At 41.0% G+C, this 22,147-nt stretch overlaps 2 protein-coding genes across 3 annotated transcripts; one reads left to right on the top strand and one right to left on the bottom strand.

The window, feature by feature from the left end:
* The first annotated feature begins 4,951 nt into the window (after positions 1-4,951).
* alkal2a (ALK and LTK ligand 2a) lies at positions 4,952-8,228 on the top strand. The gene is made up of 5 exons (XM_084031342.1): positions 4,952-5,299; positions 5,690-5,743; positions 5,944-6,024; positions 6,139-6,214; positions 7,387-8,228. Exons 1-4 carry the CDS (start codon positions 5,005-5,007, stop codon positions 6,201-6,203), a joined length of 495 nt encoding a protein of 164 aa, XP_083887468.1. The 5' UTR covers positions 4,952-5,004; the 3' UTR covers positions 6,204-6,214; positions 7,387-8,228.
* A 1,446-nt stretch (positions 8,229-9,674) lies between these two features.
* acp1 (acid phosphatase 1) lies at positions 9,675-19,541 on the bottom strand. 2 transcript variants are annotated; one of them, XM_084031143.1, is made up of 6 exons: positions 19,472-19,541; positions 18,085-18,158; positions 16,929-17,042; positions 13,364-13,425; positions 12,537-12,642; positions 9,675-10,014 (listed from the first exon to the last, which is right to left on the bottom strand). In XM_084031143.1, exons 1-6 carry the CDS (start codon positions 19,512-19,514, stop codon positions 9,937-9,939), a joined length of 477 nt encoding a protein of 158 aa, XP_083887269.1. In that variant the 5' UTR covers positions 19,515-19,541; the 3' UTR covers positions 9,675-9,936. The 2 variants fall into 2 exon arrangements, with proteins under 2 accessions (XP_083887269.1, XP_083887268.1); XM_084031142.1 differs by lacking the exon at positions 16,929-17,042 and adding an exon at positions 16,746-16,859 and having other exon boundaries at positions 19,472-19,525.
* Positions 19,542-22,147: the final 2,606 nt, after the last annotated feature.

The following is a 22,147-nucleotide window of genomic DNA, read 5'->3' as shown; positions in this document are numbered from 1 at the left end:
TGACGCAGTGAAGCTTCAAACCAATCAAATCTTTTGTTTCCCCATTTCCAGGCCCCTCCTCTGCTGTGAACACATCAACGAGTGCTTATGCTATATGTCAACGGCAACGTGGCGAAAAGCTAAAGGGAGGGTTTAAATCCTTTAGTCATCGACTATAAACACTGCTATAATAGCTGCATGACAGCACGTTTGAATGGTTAACATTTAAGACTGGGGGATGTACTTCCTCAATGACAGGCCTGTGTTTGGATGCATGTCACAATATAAAGCCACTATTCAGTCATATAATGTGCATGTGATGAATCCATGTCACTTTTTTTCAATGCAGAAAATGTTTTTTTAAATGATTTAGAGTGATTGCATTGCAGAAATGTTCTGCCTTTTCCAAACCTTTACTAATTCAGAGAACTGCTGCTTCTGGCCGTGTCTCCTCTCATTAGCACTTATTCCTTTTTTCCGTTTGTGTTTCTCACATCGTCTCCATTACGCAGATGAGTAACACGTATCCTGTTGGCTCGAGTCCCTCCCTTGATTACAATTCTCCAATTGGGAGGCACGAAGGCGCATTCTTACGTGACCACAAAACATCGGGGTGCATTCGAAGACCTTAATTACCCTTAAAATCGAAGAAACCGGCGGAGCATGTGGCTAGGTGTGATCACGGGAGCAGGAACGAACAGGACACACCTGTGTTTCACGAGCCTCTTAATGGGCCAGTCGCTTTCACCTTTGATTGTTTCGCCCAGATGTAAAGCAAGCGCCTTTAATCCTGTGTCCAGTACTATTAAATTACACTTTATTATATTACATTTTCTTCCAAACATGAACACACACAGTGACTGTAGATATTCAAATGACGGTCACTGAGTGTTGGCACTTTAGAGTGGGAAGTGAGATCTTTCCAGCCCCGTTTCTCACACTTATACATGGATAGAAAAGGACTCTCTTTCTGGTTTGGCCTCATCGATTTTTAAACTGTCTGTCTTGTTTCTGGAACAACCACTGTCCAACCAAAACAGCAACAGCGCTCCTGTTCTCCAATAGTTATCAGCAACAACGGTGGATGTTGGAACAACCAGAGTGACTGTAACTCTACCCGACGAAAGAAAAAAGGAAAGAGGAAAAACGATGTGTTTTTTTTAACACTAAAACATATAAACATGTTTTATTGAAAACCCAAAATACAAGTTTGAATCGTGCCCTTTATGAAATACACTTCCATTTCTCTGCAGCTGCTTTCCAAATATATCATTCCTTTACAGCTGTATCCAACTATAGATATGCTTCTACACGATCGGCAAAAAAAAATGTCCCTATTGTAAATTACACCCAGCAGTTGTAGTAAAGTAAATGCCAACCATCTGCTAAAAATGTACGAGGAGGAAGATAAAATGCTATGGAGGCGTAAAAGATCGATTTTATCTATAAGGAGGTTGTTAAAGGAGACGTCATTTCTGGGCGGGAAATAATTGTGTTTAAATAAAATGATGGTTACCAGTTTCCAAGAGTTTATAAAGCACAAATTACTCAAATGTGTTGTTTCCAGCTCGGGACTTCAAAAGTAGCTTCCATCAACAACGTCGGCTTGTGTGACCTTTACAAGTGACGATATTTTTAACATCCTCACAGGAGTGACAAATCGGTCTCACACTTTTTTTTTTACGAACTCTTGAGAACAAGGAATCCAGAATGAAACGAGGCACGGTTACGGGACGGCAACCAAACGGCTGAGAACGTCTTCCAGAGGGGGAAAGCATCACAGTTAAGGACACGAAGGAGAGTGAGAAAGGGCGGCGTGTTCAAACCGGCGACCACTGTGTCTGAGGTTAACCACATGACTCATTGGCTCACTCACAACGGACATAGTTCCACGTGTTACATGCTCATACACGCCAGTAAAACCGCCTCGTACGCCTGTTCATGATTTCTGCTTTGGTGTTGTGTACACCAGACATGCTGATCTCCATTACGTTACCGCATCAATCAGGAGGAAGGAGGAAGACGACCCACTGGGCCGAAAACACACAGTGAGAAAAGCTATTCTTGTGTTTAACTCGCCCGACCATTCCAAAGCATTCCGACAATTATGAAAACATCCACCTTACTTTGTCTTTGCTGGCCATTCAAACTGAGAATTACCTTAAATGTTTCTTTCACATTGATGGCACTTCCTCCTTTCGGTCTACGTGGAGATGATTTCAAGAGCAGAATCCATCCAAAGCACCTGTATCAGAAGAGGTGTGAGACAGTACAAATATGAACATTTGGGGGGGGGTTTACTGTAAAGTGTAATTGCAGAATGCTGCCCCCTGCTGAAACTTTTGAGCTCATGTGTCTTACTTATCTTCCATCCATCCATCCATTTTCCACCGCTTATCCTGTATTCAGGGTCATGGGGGGGCTGGAGCTGATCCCAGCTGTCATTGGGCGAAGGCAGGGTACACCCTGGACAGGACGCCAGTCTATCGCAGGGCCGACATGTAGAGACAGACAACCATTCACACTCACATTCACACCTACGGGCAATTTAGAGTCATCAATTAACCTGTCCCCATCCTGCATGTCTTTGGACTGTGGGAGGAAGCCGGAGAACCCGGAGAGAACCCACGCTCACACGGGGAGAACATGCAAACTCCACACAGAAGGAACCCGGGCCGACCCGGGAATCGAACCCAGGACCCTCTTGCTGTGAGGCGAGAGTGCTACCCACTACACCACCGTGCAGCCCGTCTTACTTATCTTGTACATTATATTGAATTTAGTCTTCCACAGGTCAGAGGTCATGACCTGATTGAGGTGTACTTTCGGCACATTTAAGAACACGTCGTCAGGGCTCGGATCACTGCACCGGTTCCCGCTCACCAGACTGCAGCTGAGGTCTTAATCCCCCCCACAACCTCACGGCAGAATTTGCACTCCATGCAAAGCAAGCCAAACATCTGATCAAAGTTATTGGATATCTCATTACGCTTCCAAACAGTGTAATGCTCCCTGTTCAACAACAAAATCCCCAAAAACAAGACGAAGCATCCTGGTTTGAATCAACGAATCAACGTCCATGCGTTCTGTCACTGTTTGGGTCGATACATGAATCTGATAAAGAACCCCGTGTCTGCTGTTATAGCGGAATCCCCTCTGAGAATAGAGCGTTACCTGTTCGGAGCGGAGGTATGGAGCTGAGTGACAGTGCGCGCTGTCCTTTCAGCACCAAGGTTTTACGCGGAGCCGAGTTACTTTGCAGTGAAGCAAAAAAAAAAAAAAAAAAGTTCAAGTTGTTATAACATAGAGTGCAATCTGATACTGGTGAGACACATAATATATTACACATATCTATATAGTGTCCCAATGAAGACAGTCATAAAGTTTAAAGTCTTGTTTGGCATGTTTTGACGAGTTACGCTTCTGGGCTCGTGGCTCTGCGTTCATCTTATTTTCATAGTTCATAAGCATGTGGATTTCCGTCTCCGTGTTTTCATAATAGGTTAAAGTGCTCGAGCCCCGCTGTTCAGTCGGGTTTCATGGTGGGAACCAACCGCACGCCCTGACTTAACAGAAAGCTGCACAAACCTAATCTGAAACCTCCTGCAGGATAAACCTCAACTCTTCTGTGTAGTCGCTTGTTTTTTTGTTTTTTTTTGTTTGTTTTTTTGTTACTTCTTTTTCTTTCAGGCTTGCATATAGTGCCAGAACTCATTTTCAAGGAATCATCCTTAAACGGTGCGTAATTGTGTTTCAACTTCCATGACGGATGTAAAGTGCGCAATGGCTCTAAATGAAGTTATGACGATCATAAGGATATGGGAGCGATTCCACTGAGATGCTGGTATCTAATTGGAAATTTCATTGGAAGTATTAGTTGGAAAAACGCTTCCTGTAACTGCGTACCGCACAGATAAATGGAGTAACGGAAAGGAGGGGGAAGCAGAGGGACTTCACACGGCGTTCAAGTGATGGTCAGTCAACTCAAGTGGACTTGCCGCTTCAGGAGTGCCAATAATGCGACTTATTATTACCACGGACACGGCGGAGTAACCCACAAGGGACAGGTCACCGCGTCTGGGAGACAGAATAAAAGTGAGCTGATCCGCTCCTTCGGCGAGGACGCACTCGGGACTTGGAGCACCGGATCGCTGAGCCGTTTTTGTCCACACTCTCTCTCACCCACAGTCGGCCTGCGTGCTCGGCGGAGGCTCATATGACTTCAGAAGCTTTGGTTTTTCCAGAATAGCAGACTTTAAGAGGACATATTTCGGAGCGGACAGGAGCAGGGACCCAAAGTTGCGCGCGGTTCTTTATATCCCATCAGTGTTGGACGCGCGGAACGTGATCTTACAGTATTCGGAAGGCTTACACACACCTTGAAAAGGTAATTTCTTTCTTTTTTCTTATCATCTCATCACTCGGGACTATTTCTTTGATCAGATAAAAAAACAACATGTCGAGATAAGTCTTGCTGCTCTTGCTCGTGTGATCATGTGTATTTGTAAATTTGATCTCTCTTTTGAAAAAAGAAATAATGACATTCACAGATAAGTTAAACACGATATAAACATCTAGCTGATCTATGGCCAATATAGCATGTTTAATTGTCGGATTTATAAATCATTTATAGCAAAACTGGCTCATCAGTGATATCAAGAGGAAATATCGATAAGGCTTGTTTAGAGAATACATAAAGTGGTGGTGCGAATTCCATCAATTGTGACTCCTTGTGACGTGTAGGCTCATTTACTAGTCAAACGAGTCTGTACATAAAACATGAGCCACATAGCAAGAAATACACCTGGTCAGCGTCTATAATTCGCAGCCAAACGCCGGCGGGCAACAGTTCAAATTCTTAATCAGCCTGTTTTCCGCGCGTATAAAGTGGATCTGATTCATTAGCTGTTCTGAGCACAACTTTGATTTGACGTTCATGCAACTTTTTGTGTGTTCTCCCCTCCACCCCGCTCTCAGAGGCGTTGCACAAGGAGTTCACTTTTTTTTCCTTCCTCCACCGGAGCTATGAGTGGACTACGTCAGCACGTCACTATGGGACTGGTGCTACTGCTGTGCACGCTGACCGGCCACTGCAACGAGAGCGCGCCCACGGCGTCGTCGCCGGCGTCGCGCGCCGCGGCGCGCAGGGACTCGCACGAGGACTTTGGGCGGATGATAGAGATCGTGAAACACGTGGAGGAGAGCCAGGGTCGCCACGGCGCGAAAACGGAAGCCCCGTCGACGTCACGGACGAGGAGCTCCCCGGTGGAACTAAAGGATTTACGCAACTTGAAAACAGACAGAGGGGACCAGGCTGTCGGTGAGTGACGGCGTGAGCGGGACCCAAGAGGATGCTGTGGCCTATGATGAATAATATAGAACTGGAATAACAACAAGTTGCAAATATCAATGTAGACTGGTGCAAATAATGATAATGGATGACATGACATCTTTCTAACTTACCTGTAGTGCTGTTTAGCCAAGTAGATGTTATATTCTCATTATAATGATTTCTGGTTTCTTTGTTATTGTTTGCCTCTCATTGGATATCAAAGTTTACCCAGGTTTAAATGTGCAAACCCCCCCTCACCTTAGCTGTTGGGCTGGATGCCCACAAATTGATGTTAATATGCTTTAATTGTGTGCTCCTTAGAAGCAGCTTTAGTGGGTTCAATCTGACGCTTCTTTCCCGTCTTCTCTCTTCCCACAGTCGTATTCCCCAGAGTAGTCAGAAAGAAGGAGAAGTTCCTAAAACATATAACAGGTGAGACCACTTCTCTGTTTCTGGCATGCTATGAAAGAAACGTAGTGGGAATGGACGGAGGATAGCCTAGGCAACAAAAAGAAAAAATACAAGTAAAGTGAATGATGACCTCACACACTGTAATGGTTTGAAAACAGATGTTAGTTCGGGGCGGCCGTGGAGACGAAATGTTCTCACAAACTGTTGTGTTCTCCTTTCAGGTCCGCTTTACTTCAGTCCCAAGTGCAGGAAGCATGTGTACAGACTCTACCACCACACCAGAGACTGCACGATACCTGCATGTAAGCTCTTACACAATGAGGAATGATTCTCTTCCGTCGAGTCCAACGTCAACATCGCTGTGTGAAAAGCAACCGCTCTTACGCAATGCTCTCCGTTTTGTATTCTCTTCTCAGACTTCAAAAGATGTGCGCGTCTTCTCACGAGACTAGCCGGCAGCCCGCAGTGCACAGAGGGGTAGCCCAGAAAGAGGTACGGTAACATATTCACCCTCCCATTCAAACGTTTAGGCTTTTTAAGGTTAAAGAGAGGATGTGCACGCAGGACGTATGGCTCGGACCCTACCACCATCATTGTTAGATACATCCAGGAAAGCCAGAGTGAGGGTCAAAAGGGTTGGCAGTGGAGGAAGAAGCATTCAGATGATCCAAAATATACAAGAAAATGTCCTGCATTGGACATTTTATTTAAATAGATGTGCTATTATTAGTTGAATATACTAAAAAAATCCAATATAAAAGACAAATATTTGGTAGAATACACTTAGTAGAACATGGAAATAACTGCAGATGGAATATTTAGGATACTTTATTTGATCCCCAAATACAGCCCTGCCCCATAGATGAAAATAAATACATAAACAGACTCAACTATAACTTGCCATCTTCAGAGACGGGCCTAACGTCAGCCCGTTAACGTGAACCCTAAATGAGAAAGATGAGGAGAATCTTCAGCTCAGGAAAGCACATTCCTATCAGATAATCAGTCATTAACACGGATCCACCAGGTCTTCTAACGTGCTGAGAGTTTCATTTCCAGCTCACAGGAAGGAGAGACCTGACGTGTGCTGTGATTGTAATGCTACACAGCGGTTTTTGGACAAAGTTAAGATGTGGGGAGAGGGCTCTGATTAGAGGGCGTTAACTAGTCCCCAAGCGGGCGGTTCCACCTCAGAACTGACCTGGCAAGATTTGTATTAATTTGTGAAGAACTGTCAATATTAACGTCAGCGTTGATTAATATCCATCATCAGAGTGCAGTCATATCATTTAGTTTATAGCATGTTTAAATGCACCGACAGTAACAATACAATGATCTAAAAGGGACTATTCTAAACCGTTAGTACTTTTACACCTTCATACTCTATTTTGCTGACATGTCTGTAATTTAAAATTCTGTCAAATTGGGAATGCAGGACTTGTGATGGAGTGTTTTTACATTGGAGTGTTGCTTGTTTAAGACACACAAAAAACAGTGAGGACTGATGTTCATGCTGATTTGCATGTTGTCTCAATACACACATGCCTCAGCAGCAGCGCAGCGATAGCTTCTTGATTTATTGACATTCTTTTTGGAAAGCAAATATTTTATTTAGTGCTGCCAAGTTGGAGATGGTGCTGAATTTCATTTCCTCCTCGTTGCAGGTTGAAACCAAACACAAGTCCTCCATGAGAAAAAAAAAAGAACTTGGGAAAAGTGCCTTGGACAGTAAAGAGGGAAGCTTAAAATACTCTCACACCAGACCCCAACTGACATTAAGGCACAGCATTGCCCTTCAGTGAGGTCTGCTCTGCTAAGGCGTGGATGAACAGCCTCCCACCGTTTTGGCTGAACCTCTCGATGGATGTCTGTCACCACGAGGGAGTCAATCGGCCAACACAAACCAGACCAAGATAAAGACGGCGAAATCGAAGAGTGGAGAAAGAAAGAAATGCCTGCTTGCATCCAAAAAAAAACAAACAAAAAAACAAAAAAGGGATTGCATAATTTTTATTTTGTTCATTTCTGTAAGAAAAGAGCAAAATCTAAATGCACTATTTTTTGTATGACTTGCTTTCTGCTAATTGGTTTGCTCTGTATGAGTGTTGTGGGGCGGAGCCTATCCCCTCCACTGCACCATCACACGGACGGAAAAACTCTCACACGCGGACGCCTGACATCAGTCACGGCATCGTTTCAGCCACTTGTGCTCACACTGTGATTATTAAATTATTAACTGCATTAACGTTTGTCCGTGTATTTGCAAGACATGTTTAAAAAAAGGAAGTGGCAGTTGTGAGTCATAGCCCTCCTGTGGGTTTTGAGTGTGGTAAAAAAAAAAAAACTATATTTATATATTTGAGTTGTCACAAGGTTTCACTGTACATGTGACTATAGGCCGTGTGAAGCAAGAGAGATTTGTACATACTGTAAAGCAAAGCATATGAGGAAATCCAGCTATACCATAAATTAAAGTTGCTGTCATTTATCAAATGGCTGTTAAATACACGTATAAATTATAAGATTGGTACAAATATGAGTTCTTTTTTTTTTTTTGTTCCCATCTTGATATGTGGAATGCTGTTCAAACGGATCGAGTCCAGCGAGCCGGAGAACTTCCCACTGCAGTTTAGCATAGCTCAGTTATAAAACAACATTCATATTGGGAAAGAATTTCCCTTTTACGGGCAAGTACACCATATTACGAAACAACAGATTCTCACACTTGACTGCAGAATAAGAATAAGAATACTTTCACGTGATTCAAAAATGGCAAATTCTATTTTAAGAGAAAAATGACATTTAAAAGACTTAATGTCTTAGACCTTACACTGAATGCTTTTCACTGGCATTACTTTATACAAAAAATAGTTCCTATAAACTTTCTCGACAGAATATTCTGTGTATTATGAAAAGGCAAAGTGTATTATGTTTTAGATTATGGTTTATGTATGAAAAGAAGATACTAATTAGTGAGCTTTGGAGGTGATAGTAGGTGGATTCGGTTACAGTCAGCCAGAGCCAGACTACCTGCTTTTATTCTTTTAGATCAACTAACTGACTAGTAAATATTAATTAAGCACACAGGAGACCGTGATATGAATCTTCTCATCTAACTGTAAGAAAGTTAATAAGCATATTTCCCAAAATGTCAAAGGAGAGTGGATTTGTGACGGCTGTTTGCTCTCAGATATCAACTCCTAGTAGTGCTAGTGTCAACAGGTATTAAAACTATGTTTGGTTAATGTGCCGTATATCAGTACTGGATAAAGCAGATTGGACCATAATGTACTAAAGATGTACTTTCTAACCCGCCAAGCCCAGAGAATACGTATATCTGCGTTTTTTAAAACTTTACTCGCTTCTTCTTCTTCTAAACCTTTGATTCACAAGCAAGTTCCTTTACCATTGACGCCCTATTTGACAATTTGACGAGGAAACCGCCCTTTAACTAAATACTCAACAACTGGAAACCCTCCAGTCGTCGTTTGGTACATCAAAAAATTTGAGTCCACCCAGTTAATGATTTACAGCCCTTTGTTAATGTGGGGTGAAATCACAACTCTCCTGCATGGAGAAGAATCCTTTTAAATGCTAATTTGTATTGGCACTAGTGACTCCGCCCTCATGGGGTAAACCACCATTCAGCAAATAGCAAATGGTGGTTGTTGCACGACAGAGCGTGTGTGAATAGGTCAGATTAAAAGGAGCTGTTGACAAGCATTGCAAAGAAAATAACCTTCACCACCAAGCATCAAATATCCGGAAGATTAGCACTTAAACTATAGCAACTTTGACCCGTGTCTGCCTTTGAACCGTAAGCCTTTCAGACGTTCAGTCACGTATTATCATCTGAAGGATATCTTCATTCATATAAATGCTTCACGATATTCAAAATGTACAGATGGATGCTTTGTGTGTGTAAAAAAAAAAAAAGTCTCCGATAGTCATACTAATTTAATCCGTTTTATTAATCACATGACTGAACAGTCAAAAACCTTGTCCACGCAGCATCTTTCTAAATATACATTTCATGTGGTTTGTATAACATTTACAACCCTGAAACAGATGTGTGTTTTCTGGTCTTATATTGACATCCACAATAGGTTTTATAAGGTTTGATGAGTGTTTGTGTGACACAGTGAAAGCCTACACGGTTATTTCTTCTCGTTAATCCAACCGATTCAGCAGAGATCGTTTAAGGTCAGCTGTTGTTAGGAGTTCTTCTCCAGGAATGCCTTGCAGCAACGTACACACTGCTCGTACACCTTTTCAAAGTCCTCATCTTTCCCCTATGAGATAAGACGGGAAAGACATGAATGTAATTAATTACATACATACATCTGTTTGATTTCATACAATACAGCTGTAAATATGCAGGGCACATTCTGGGATGTGGCTTTAAAACCTAAAATAAAACACATAATAAAATTCCAGTTTCTCACTCAATCATTAAATCATTTTCAGCCACCCTTCTGAGAGCCAAACTGTTGTTGTCCTGAAGTAAACGTGTCAACTAAAGGACCACGTTTAAATTTGTGAAAAAGTTAAATGTGGTCGAAAGCTAGCTAGAAAGTCAGAATACCAGTCAGAATACAACCTATTCAAAATTCATCCTCTGGGGAACATGAATGTCTGAACCAAATTCCAAGCAAATCCATCCCCCAGTTAAAAAGTGTCAACCTCATGGCGGCACTAGAGGTCATTATGGTTCATCCTCTGGGCACCTTGAATATACGAAATAATTTCATGACAATCCATCAAATAGTTGCAAAGATAGTTAAGTCTGGATTAAAATGCCATACAGCCATGCATTAGTATGGCTAAAACCACACCTGGTGGTGCTATTAATATAAAAACAAATGAAGAAAGGCCATTTAAAGTGTTTAAAAGGTAATTATGAGCAGGATTGTCAATTATGTCTTGTAATAACACAAATGCCATGACTGTCTGGTAGGGTTGCGCAATTACGGCCAATCAGATCATCACAATTATTTATGGATTTTAGGGAGAAAATATTTTTATTGCAGATTGACATTTGTTGTGCTAGATTCCTGCTAATGTACAAGGCGTATTCATAGTGCATCTCCTAAAAGAAAAAGAAAATTGCAACAAAACTTTTTACCCAAAATGAAATCCAAAGAGCATTGATTAAATTGTGCTACATCCCTGCTAACTGACTAATCAAAATAGTGTTTAAAGAAGGCTGTCCTTCACCTGAATCCAGTGCGCTTTTTGTATAGCTGTCTGCTCTACATTACTCTTCTATGCTGGACTGCAGCCACGACGTTGAAGGAAGTTTTTGACAGGCTGCCGCTGCAGGGTGCATGCAGCGTGACATCTACTCAAATGTGAAGCTAAAACATCCCGATTGCTCGCCTGGTGGCAGGCTGTTAGTTTAGGAAACACTTCATTTGATATGCAGCAGAGTTTTCTATGATCGGAGCATGCATTTCATTAACTGTGCAGCCCAACTGTCTGGTTCCTTTTTGCTGGTTTCACTTTCATGCCACGTGGTTGCTGGCGAGGGACTACGATGCAGCACAATCCAAAACTGTCACATTTCCAAACCACACTGACTGTAAAAAATAATTCATTCACCCCTTGTTTTGGCAAAAAGCTACCAGTAGACACACTCGTGCGACTGCCACACAACAAAAAGTGGTCAACGTGTTCACAGCCAAAATCTGAGAGGACATATTACATTCACATCAACCTCCTGTAGCATTATTGATCATATAGAAAAGAGAGAAAAGCAGCCAAGGATCGATGTCCAAATCGGGACTAAATAGCACATAATAACACAGATTTTGATTCTGATGAGGATCTAAAGGGATGAGTGAGCTTGTGTCAAAAGACAAACCAATCTAAACCAGAAAACACTTCTCATTTCCAAGAAAAGGAAATAACAATAAAAGTAATTTATTGTAGTGTTTACTGGGCTGGAAGGGCTCAATATTTATTAGCATATTTTTATGGTTTCAAAATTGGTTAATGTGTTTGTTTTTATGGTTTGCCATTCATTCAGATCAAGCAAACAAAGAACTGTCAGTGCGGCCATTTCACCATTAAAGACCTTCTTCTGTTTTGCTTTGATGCCGCTGCGTGAAACATGCCTGGATGTGATCCCATCTACCCATGGCGGGCAAATTGTCTCCAGAGCTACCACATGCAACTAAATATTCTGTCCAAAACAGTGGTCTCGAACAGGTGTACAGCCATTGTAGGAAGAGAATATATAACTTTTTTTTATTGTTATTACACAGTCCACCACCCACTGTTTAAACAGTTTAGAGTTTAAAAAGGCCTTATAATGGGACTATACATGAAGAAACCTTTTCTGCTGGATTTCAAACTACTCTGCTTCATTTGCATGTAATATAAATTAAGGAGAGACATGGATTTTGGACACTGGACATAATCAGTTGTGTCACTTTTCACATGAACACAAGAGTGCAATGTCTGTGAACGTCTTCTAGGAGAGACCGTCTGAAAATGTGCACCGTATTTAAGAGATACCAAGTTTCCGAATCATCAAGTACACTTAGGAATTTAATTTGAATAATTCCTTTCCCAGGTCTACACAGCACCAAAGCCTTCTAACCTTTGGCTGAATAAAGTTACACTCAATTCAATCGTGTCCAAAAGAGCTTGAATTTTGGTCTCCAGATTGTCTCCAATCTTCAATTTACTAAGAATATGCGTTCCCCAGTAGGAGATCATGCCAAAACGGGGATTATTAAGAGTAAAGATTGAGGAATCGTCTTAATTATGCTTGAAAATACTCTAGGTGATAATCTATTTGACTACTTACGTAGTACGGGTCATTGATGATGCGCTGCTTCTGTGGGTCATATGAACCAAGGAGCTCAACCTTTGCTGTGCCATTCTTCACAAGTTTTGCTCTCCTGTTCAACTCACTGTGAAGAAGACAAGAGAAAGCACATTCATTCCAGGAGAACAGAGGAAATACACTTTTGGTTTTTATTTTAACAGGTGACCGAAAATAAACACCTCAACCTGTTGAAGCCAATCTCATATCAAAGTAAAAAAACTAAAAACTAAAGAAGCTTAAACCATTAATAACTACTTGCAAAGTAAACAACGATGAGATGGCTTCTGGTATAAGAAAAATAAACATGGACAGAGTTCCTTTTGTCAAAGACAGGGTCTAACTTTCTCAGTCTGGTCACATTTGTGGAGGAAAAAAAAAAAACAATGTGGGAGAAAGGGGGGAAAAAACCTGCCCAAAGAGCAAAGACGAGGCATCCAAAGAACTCGGTAAGCGGCTTAAAGATCAGATCTGCCATAGGCATGTGATCTCAAAATGATCCCTAAACGTTCAAAGTATCAAAAAATATCCCTCCCCCTGACCTTTGGAAAGAGCTTATGCAAGGATATTGCTCATTAAAAAGGAGGCATTCACCTACACATTAGTTATAGCTCTATGTTACCACCATTTTGCGGTGCATGTGAAGGAGCAGCACGGATCCAGACAGTTAGCTGGATAACCTAGTTTGACCCTTTTTACCACGTTAAATACGTTAAATACGTTAAAGAAGACACATAACACTGATTCCAGCACTGTGTCTATAAGCTACATTCACAGAAATAGCAAACTGTGGGCTGAAATAAGTGTACCTCAAATTGTTCTCATCCATGCAGAGAATGTACTCAAAGCTCATGAAGTCATCATTGGTCACCTGGAAGTAAAGGAGAGATGCAAGGGGGGGGAAAAAACAAATATTACTTCTGGTTTTGTGTACACAGAACAGCAGAGCTTCTCTGTGGTTCCTCAGCAACAGCTCAATGTTATGCCGAACAATAAATCATTTACAATACAACAATACAGACAGTCTGGTGGAGTTCTAATCCTCATATCATGTCATGAAATCAAAGCCTGTTTTTGATCATTTTCATGGTCTGAACTTTTTCGGGGATAGATGAACGTATTTACATTCTGCAATTATTACGCTACATCGAAGTTTTCCAAGGTCTCTCACACACACACACACGAGAGTGTTGAGCCAAGTGAGCCTATTAGATGAAGAGCAGCATGCAAGATAAACAAGTTATTGTGACCTGCTGTTATGTGGCAAACTCCTCTCGCCTTGCGCAGCATGAAATCCCTACTCTTGGTGATGATTTAACAACGGAACTATAAGAAATAAAAAACAGGCAGCACCCTGAACAGTTCTGGTTTTTGAGAATCAGTTTATAGGAATGCTAAGATCAAGGCGAGGACAGCAGGGGTGGAACAAAAGACATGACTAAAACTCCGGGGATGCTCCAAATGAAGGAATACTGACAACTTTGATTACAGGGACAGCTGTGATCACTCATGTAACAGCACAGGAGTAAAACGAGTATTATGACCGTTTTTTAATCCCTGTTTATATTCCCAGGGTGTCTGGTTGTAGACACAAATCTAATCACTTGATTTTCTATTACAGATGTAGATTATTTTACACCCTTTTTCTGACACTGGGTTGTAGTCTGTGGTTGTGAAAATCACTCCAGCTGTTGATCTCATGTCTACCTTGCTCTCTAACACTAACTGAAACATTAGGGCTTTTTAAAACAGACGATTCTGCCGTAATGGTGGAAAGGCGAGTCAAAATGTGCCGCAAACCGCACCGTTTATACAGAACTTTGCTTTGAATGGTGGATGCGTTTATAAAGCTGTCCTCCTTTGCGGAACAAGTGAGACGTCACACGGCCGGTCGAGAGCCCCAAACCTTCCCCCGCCTGCACCCTGAGATCCCGTCCATAAAAATCCCAAACAGAACACCCACTTAAAAAAGTGCTTGACTTTGTGCCGAGTACACAGACACAGCGCTCACTTTGGTTATGCAAGGTCCGGATGGCTCGTAGCGACAACTAAGAAGACAGGACTGTACAGGCAACAGGGTAGTAAGCCTTCTCTGAGACAAATGTAGATTGGATGAGAAGACTCCCATGAGGACACCAATAGCTCCTCAAGGATAAAGAGCCCGTCTGTCAACTGTTTTATGGCCAGGACAGAATCTGCATCGGTCAGAGCCTCCTTTCCAACACACTGGAATAAACTTCCCTGAATTGTTTTTGGATTGTGTCATATTTTAAACCATGGCAACAACTCAATGATAACACATTGATGAGAATGACATCTTAATTTCTGCTCTATTAAATCTAATGTTGGTTTGTCAATTCCTGAAAAGGCTCCAAATATTTTTACTTTGGAGCCTGTTTGCTTTATTAAAAAAAACATTTTTTTGTTCATGTAGTTTCCAAAGCATCACCCAACAGTGGAAGTTCAGCAAAGTTACAGTTGGAGTACACAAATTGGGAGGAAAGAGTTGAAAATATAGAGAGTGGGAGCAAAAGCAAGTGATAAAAATGAAAAAGGTGATAAAGGAAAAAAGGAAAGAGCAAAAGCTTGTCAAAGCTCATTGTGCGGATTTGGCTGGGTTTAAGCCAAGATTTGAGCCCCTATCTCCACTTTGAGGAGATTAGATGAAGGTCCGACTGAATGGTTTGAAAAGAGACAAACCAATGAGACGGAAGATCTCAAGCACAGGGTGAAACCCCCAAGTTCTTTCAAGGAAAGCCGAGAGGATAAGCCAGCACAGCATAGGCCTGAAGGCCCTACATGGACAGACATCTTGGGGTAATTTCAGACCTCAAGATTTGAAATAAAAGGTGATATGACAATTGCTAAAGTGGCTTCATCAATATATCATGCACACAGGTGCCATCATTTTAGAGAGCAGTAGAGAGACAGGCCTGGCCAACAGGTTCACTTTTACAGATAATGGGATGCACACTACTCTTTGGCAGCATCTATTTTTTCCCCATTCCTTATCATATAGATATATGGGAATATCATTTTGTCAAGAAAATGAGAACAACTGGTCCCCCTTAAATGTTAACCCGCTGTTACCTGAGCCAAAGTTTGCTTTCATTTTCACTGCTAAGTTCACAGCTATAACGTTACTACTAACTTCATATTCACCGGTACGTCACACGCTCTCTGTCTCCATCGACCCGGCAACGTTACGCACACAGCGGGTACCTAAAGTAACGCCACATAAGTGGGCTGAACGGAGATGATATGTGGTGGCAGACTGGCAGTAGAACATTATCATGTGGCTAAAAACAGTTTTTGTAGTTGGACAAATAAGTGACCCAAAACACCCCCAAACACGTCCTGCAACGTTATACTCGTATTCGCCACGTTTCTTAGCTCAGTTGACTCTTTCATCAGTAGAGACAGACCTCTAGTGGCACATGCTGTGCACCACAAAACATCTGTGCACTACAAAACATCCACTTTCTGAATACCCTGGTATGTAGCAGTACCGCCCAAGTCTAATACACACAACACATATTTCCAAAAATAACAACACCACTGCCTTCAAATTCACATCAGAAAACCTGTAAAATTATTAAATGTAAAGTTCCTCACCAAATTGAAAAATTATGAATTATCATTGGACTCTATTATTCATTACTATTTTAAGTCAAGTGGCACATAAACTGCAAGCATGTAAAAGACACTAAATATACTGTACAAAGTGAATATTTAGTGATCCTTTTATATTCAATACTAGTCTTGAAGACATAGTTGAAACCTGTGTTGTCTGGAACGAGTCATGTGATCTCTTAAACCCTATTACCGCGTCCTCAGAAGTTAAACCACCTGATGTGTCCTGTAGATATCACAAGAGGCCACTGTATCTGAGGTTTAAGCTTAACCAGCTGCATATTGTATCATCATCTCATATAAATGTATTATTGTGTAAGTACAATTAAAATGTGTCACATCTGTATGTCATCATTTCTAAAGCCAAACAATACACAGCCAGTTGTGTTCGTGGTATTTGTAATATTGTTCTCGTTAAATAGTTCCAGGAAAATATGTCACGTGTCAAGTGATAGAGCAACAGCATCTGGATGTTGAGTAGGCACCATCTTACCAGCGTCACACCCTAACAGACAAACATGAATGAGGTGAGAAAAGCCACGGGACGTCTGGTTGTACCTGTCGGGCCCTGTGGCTTGTCTCAATGCCATGCTTCCTTAGGCAGGCCACCCCACGGTCATCGGGTGAGCTGCCTACGTTCCAGTCAGATGTGGCACCACTGTCTATGACCCACTGCAACAACAGAGAACAAAAAAGGGGGCGCTAACTACTGCTAAGAGAGGTAGAAGTGGGTGGTCGTACCTTCCTGGCCACATGCTTCATGGGCACGCCATGACTCTTCATGCAGGCTTGACCGCGGTGGTCTGGAGAGTTTCCTATCTCATAGTTGGAGGTGGCAGCACTGTCTATCCTCCACTAGGCAGAGTAGAGTACGGGAAACAATCACACAGGAAAAATGATTCATTCTCTCACACACAGATGTGTGGTAGGTCATAAAGAATTTGCAGGATGTGTGAAAGAATTTTGTTACGTGCAATGTATTGTGGTGAGTGGTGCTGCATTGTTTATACGACCATTGTTTTACTCTAACTGTCAAGGAATGTATGCGTGCTTTTGATAATAAACTATATCGTACGGTATGATGTTGTACTATTGATGAGAGGATTACAAGTGAGACTCATCAGAATTTAAGGATTGTGTCGCACATCCTGCCCTGATTCACTATCTTTAGCGGCTGCAGCTGGGTCATTATTTTGTATTATTAGGTCTGATAAGAATTAACTATTTTCTTCCAGTTATTTAACGCCAGTTTAGACCTCTTGAATCAATGTGGGCAGTACTCATCCATAGCAGCTCACCAGCTGGCACTTCATATATGAATACTGTTATACCGTCAGTAACCAGTATGACAATATCTTTGAATTTTAGTGATTATTAACTAAATCACTACGGATAGTTTTTTAATGCGTCATCAATAAGTCTCAGTTTACCTCTAATATTTGTTAGAGGGATAGTTTGGGGGTTTTGAAGTGGGGTTGTATGAGAACCCTTATCCATAGTCAGTACCACCTACAGTAGAAGCAAAAGCAATACACTGCCATGGACAGGAGTCCCCTAAAAGGCAGCCCAAAATCTTCAAAGCCACCAGACAAAAACAGTATAGATTTTAAACCATTATAAAAAAAATTACACTTCAGAACCCTCAAACTAACCCTTTAATATTGATAATGAGTGAAAGTCTGCTTTGAAAAACGGTCAGTAGTAACATATAGTTCATGTTATTTGTAGCAAATATAGTTTATATGTGCTCAATTGTTTCTGGAGCTAATTTAACATACGAGCAGGAATACATTTTCAAAAAGCTCTCTTTGCCGAAATTATCAGCAGATGTAATATTGGGTCGACGCCAGAGACCTGGCTTATAAATGAACAATGTAATAATTAATCATGGCATTACCTTATCGACAACACCGCCATCTGTTGCCATCTTATGGAAGACTGCTTCAGCGATGGGGGATCTGCAGATATTCCCTGTTCAAAACCATAAACAACATGTTAAACTTTAACACCATTTATAAGGGGATTTATGAACAGCTTCACCTGTTGTAACAGTTGAGGTATTTTCCAAAAGTAAACACACACACGTTCAACACAGCACATGGGCTTCGGACCCATTGGATTTTTTAAAATCATTACCTTGGACCCCACCCCCCACTTTTACCGTGTCAAAAGTCAACGGGATCAGTCCATCCACTCTGCACAGCAGTCAAATCCAATCCACTTGCTCATTGGGAGTAGGCTTAATTCAATGAAGCGCCATAACACCTTTTCACTGCTACCTTTGTGATTCGGTTCAGTCTCTTCTCAATGAGCAGTCACGCAGACCGCCACTAACGATGGCTTGTCGCTGCCGAGTTGGGTGTCTCACATACTGTCACCAGACGCTTGGCATTCATCTGCCTTTTGCTTATAGATCTGATGTTGTTCCGACTGACAGCAGATTCGCTATTCAACAGAAATTCATTCAACAGAAATTGCAATCGCATGCGAACATATATGGATCTCTCTGAATTTGTCATGTCTTTTAACTTTATAATATTTTCAAATATGTGATATGACACAGGGGGTGGAGGGATTTTTAAAATGTACCCATGTTTCTTTCTCACAGGATGCAGACAGGATCACATACCACACAACAATAGACAACTAGCCTACAGTACAACCTCTGTACATACGGACAGATATGCACAAGCAAAACAAACACGTTAGTTGCAATAAATAGGTCTGGTAGTGGCTAAAAAGCTGAGTCAATAAAACCAAGATAAAAATGTCAATAGATAAGGTAGAAGGGGGGGGGGGTATCTCTTCCTGTTTACTACTTTTATTTTCAATCTTTTTTTTTGCACATTCCTTATTGATCAATCATCCACACTTTGTCTTCGTTTGTTTATATCGTTTGTTAATATTGTATATATTATAGTAATTGTTTGTTTATTGTTGTATGTGTATGTACAATGTACGCACCTTAATCACCAAGACAAATTCCTCGTTGGTGTAAAAATCATTCTTGGGAATAAATCTGATTCTGATTCTGATCGGAAAGGCCCCACGTTAGGTTACACAGCGTTTCTACAAATCACGCACAGACGTCACACCAACTGTGTCATAAATGCGGAAATTTACCGGTTAGCTAATTAAAGTGGCGTTAGCGAAAAGTTAGCTTGGAAGTTCACAGCAGAGACTTAGCTAGCGGTAAACTAGGCGTATGTGGCGTTAGTCCCACGCTGTCACACTCAATGGGGGTTGTATACAATTATTTTAAAATGAATGATAATGTTTCTTACCCAAGCAAACGAACAAAACAGACTTCGTTCCAGTGGCCGCCATGTTGCTTTGAGGGGTCTTGAATGACGTTGCAGGTGCGGGCCAACTAGTGCCTGAACAAAAACTCTAACGTTCATTGGTATTTTAGTTTCTTTTTAAACATATATGCATACGAATGAAATGAAATAGTTTAAAAACAGTGTCGCATTTACGGACGAAGACGAAAGCAAAGGGACACATGCTAAGTACACAGTATAAATATTTAACCAAGGAACCATGCTGCTTTGCCATTAAGTTTTTCAGAGGAAGATTTCGTGTCATTTTGTATTGATATGAAACACATGTGAATCTGGCGTACAAATGCTACTGTTGATAAGCCAACCCCAGTTTTGATGTGCTAATATGTGTTCAAGTTTATCACCTCATAAAATAAGCTCTTCCCAGATCCCTCCGCAGTTATGCTACGGTCAATCCGTTAAGTGATGTCATGGAAAATCCTGAACCAAAACAGAGTAAAATAATAATTGGAGGATGTTAATAAACTGGCACCTAATGAAGCATTGACCAGACCAACACTACTCTCAAGTTGCTCTGTTTTCCATTATCAATTGTTAAAACCTATGCCATTGTTTTTTAAACATGTACACATCATAGTAGATGTCAAAATATGTTCCTAAAAACACGTAGGCTACTAGCAGAGAGACAGAATCAACCCAGAGCTGACTGAGCGCTGCCACCGCCAAGCAGCTGTGTCTCTGTTTGCTTTCTGTAATTTATTAACTCATTATCCATGATGTATTTAGCCTGGTTCCTCTCCTTAGCCAATGAACCAGCGAAGAGAGACTGTGGGGAGATGCTTAAAATACATATGAAAAGGTCACACTTAAGTGTGTAGGCTGATTGAGCATAGACTCTCTGCATAAATTATTGCTTAAAATATTTAAATCAGTAAATCTTAGTAAATATTGACAGGTTTAGGCCTTTTGATTCACCTCTGAGGAATGTCTCTGGATTTTTTTTGTTCCATCTAATAAAACAAAATGTTCTGGATTCTACTTGCTGAATTACGACCCTGATGTCACTTTGGTCCAGAGTGATTTTTATTCTCTCTCATAGCTTCTCACGAGTTTACTTTCTCAAAACCAATTAATGCCGTGTGCCCAACAGCACTATGTGGTCATTAATGTAAATGCATCGCTGTGTACTGAAACAAACATGCAGCCCAGTTCTCCCTCCACCTTATTTGCACATCTGCAACACGCTGAAATATTTGCATGCCCTCCATACTGTTACAGTTATGGTCAAAGCCTCACATATGTATAAACTTAAAGTCAAACTGGATTCCCCTCTGTGGCTTTTCTGTTCCTTTTTATCTGCTGGTGAATACAAACCATGTACAGCCATACAACGCATGCGACAGCACCACAATCCGCATGTCCCCAAAATAATGACATAGAATCACCACCTCTCTTACACAGTTTCAACCAAAATTAATAATTATAAGTTTATTGATGGTGTGGATTTATTGCATGACCTTTTAATTAGACCGCGTTAGTTTTCCTCAGATGTTCAGCATAAACTGGCAACTGAGTTTGCATGGATTCAGAATAAAGGCTGCTTGTCAAGATCAATCACAACCATTCACTGGTTGTCTTTATCTGACTTGACAGCCCCAGAATTTGCTTTTCATCTGCTTTATATTATGGATTCAAGCGATGCATGTTACAGATGTTCCTCTACAGAACTCACTAACTTTGTATCCACTGGGTCGTCTGGGAATGCCTGTCTGTTGTCAATGCCAGCATTTTGTTTTCTACATGAATGACACTTAATATTTTCAATGTTTGGTTCTGACATCTTTATATCTCTGGTGTGTTGCAATTTTCCCCACAGTAAAAGTTTGTAATCACTTCAATGTGAACACAAAGAAAATGGACATGTTGTACCATCCTCTTTGTGTTCTTCGAATCTACTTTATTTTTCTAGTAAATTGGAATTATCTTATTTAGACTTGTTTGAGTAGACACTTGTGCTGACTGCACAGGCTGACTAGGTGTGATTAGATATATAGGGTATTGACAATAATAGTAGTATTGATATCTTAATGATACACATAATATTGTGTAAATTATCCAGCACCTCTTAAATCATTCTATATACACAGTTATTGTTACAGAATATCCACGTACTCAAAATTTGACATCACATGGAATAAACGATCTTTTTTCTAATTTCCTTTTACAAGTAGTATGTGGCCTCTAAAATGTAGCAGTGATACTGAAAGGTGTGTCAGTTCAGCATGACATCACTAGGGTGTGGGTTAACAGCAGAGCACACTTTGGATGAAACCATCAGTCAGTGCGTTAACGTGCACTTAGCCTGTTCACAAACAAAATTGGGGTAGGGGTTTAGAGAAACCGGATTTTCCCATGCAGAAACCTTCCGGAGAATGCAGATTTCCCAGGTAACAGGGTTTGTAATCTGCTTTTTACAAGTACGCATGTGCAAAAGCCTGCAGACAGCAAGTAACAACAACATAATTACACAGCGTTATGCGTCCTTGTATTTAAAATAATCCAGTCCAAAGTCCGACTATGACTGGAACTAACACAAAGAAGCAATGGAACTTTCCAGCAATGGAAAGTATAGTTTCCATTGCTGAATGTTTGACTATATTCAGACACCCTTGTGCATCT

This window comes from Eutrigla gurnardus, assembly GCF_963514095.1.
Source record: "Eutrigla gurnardus genome assembly, chromosome: 16".
Taxonomy (NCBI): Eukaryota; Metazoa; Chordata; class Actinopteri; order Perciformes; family Triglidae; genus Eutrigla; species Eutrigla gurnardus.
The sequence above is the reverse complement of the archived record's forward strand: the minus strand, read 5'-3'. Positions and strand labels throughout refer to the sequence as shown.

Coding starts and splice junctions, on each gene's coding strand:
- alkal2a (XM_084031342.1), top strand. CDS start 5,005: ATGAGTGGACTACGTCAGCACGTCACTATGGGACTGGTGCTACTGCTG. Junction 5,744..5,943: donor GTTCCTAAAACATATAACAG/GTGAGACCACTT, acceptor TTCTCCTTTCAG/GTCCGCTTTACTTCAGTCCC. Junction 6,025..6,138: donor AGACTGCACGATACCTGCAT/GTAAGCTCTTAC, acceptor TTCTCTTCTCAG/ACTTCAAAAGATGTGCGCGT.
- acp1 (XM_084031143.1), bottom strand. CDS start 19,514: ATGGCGGCCACTGGAACGAAGTCTGTTTTGTTCGTTTGCTTGG. Junction 18,159..19,471: donor TGTTTTGTTCGTTTGCTTGG/GTAAGAAACATT, acceptor GGTTTTGAACAG/GGAATATCTGCAGATCCCCC. Junction 17,043..18,084: donor ATGGCGGTGTTGTCGATAAG/GTAATGCCATGA, acceptor TACTCTGCCTAG/TGGAGGATAGACAGTGCTGC.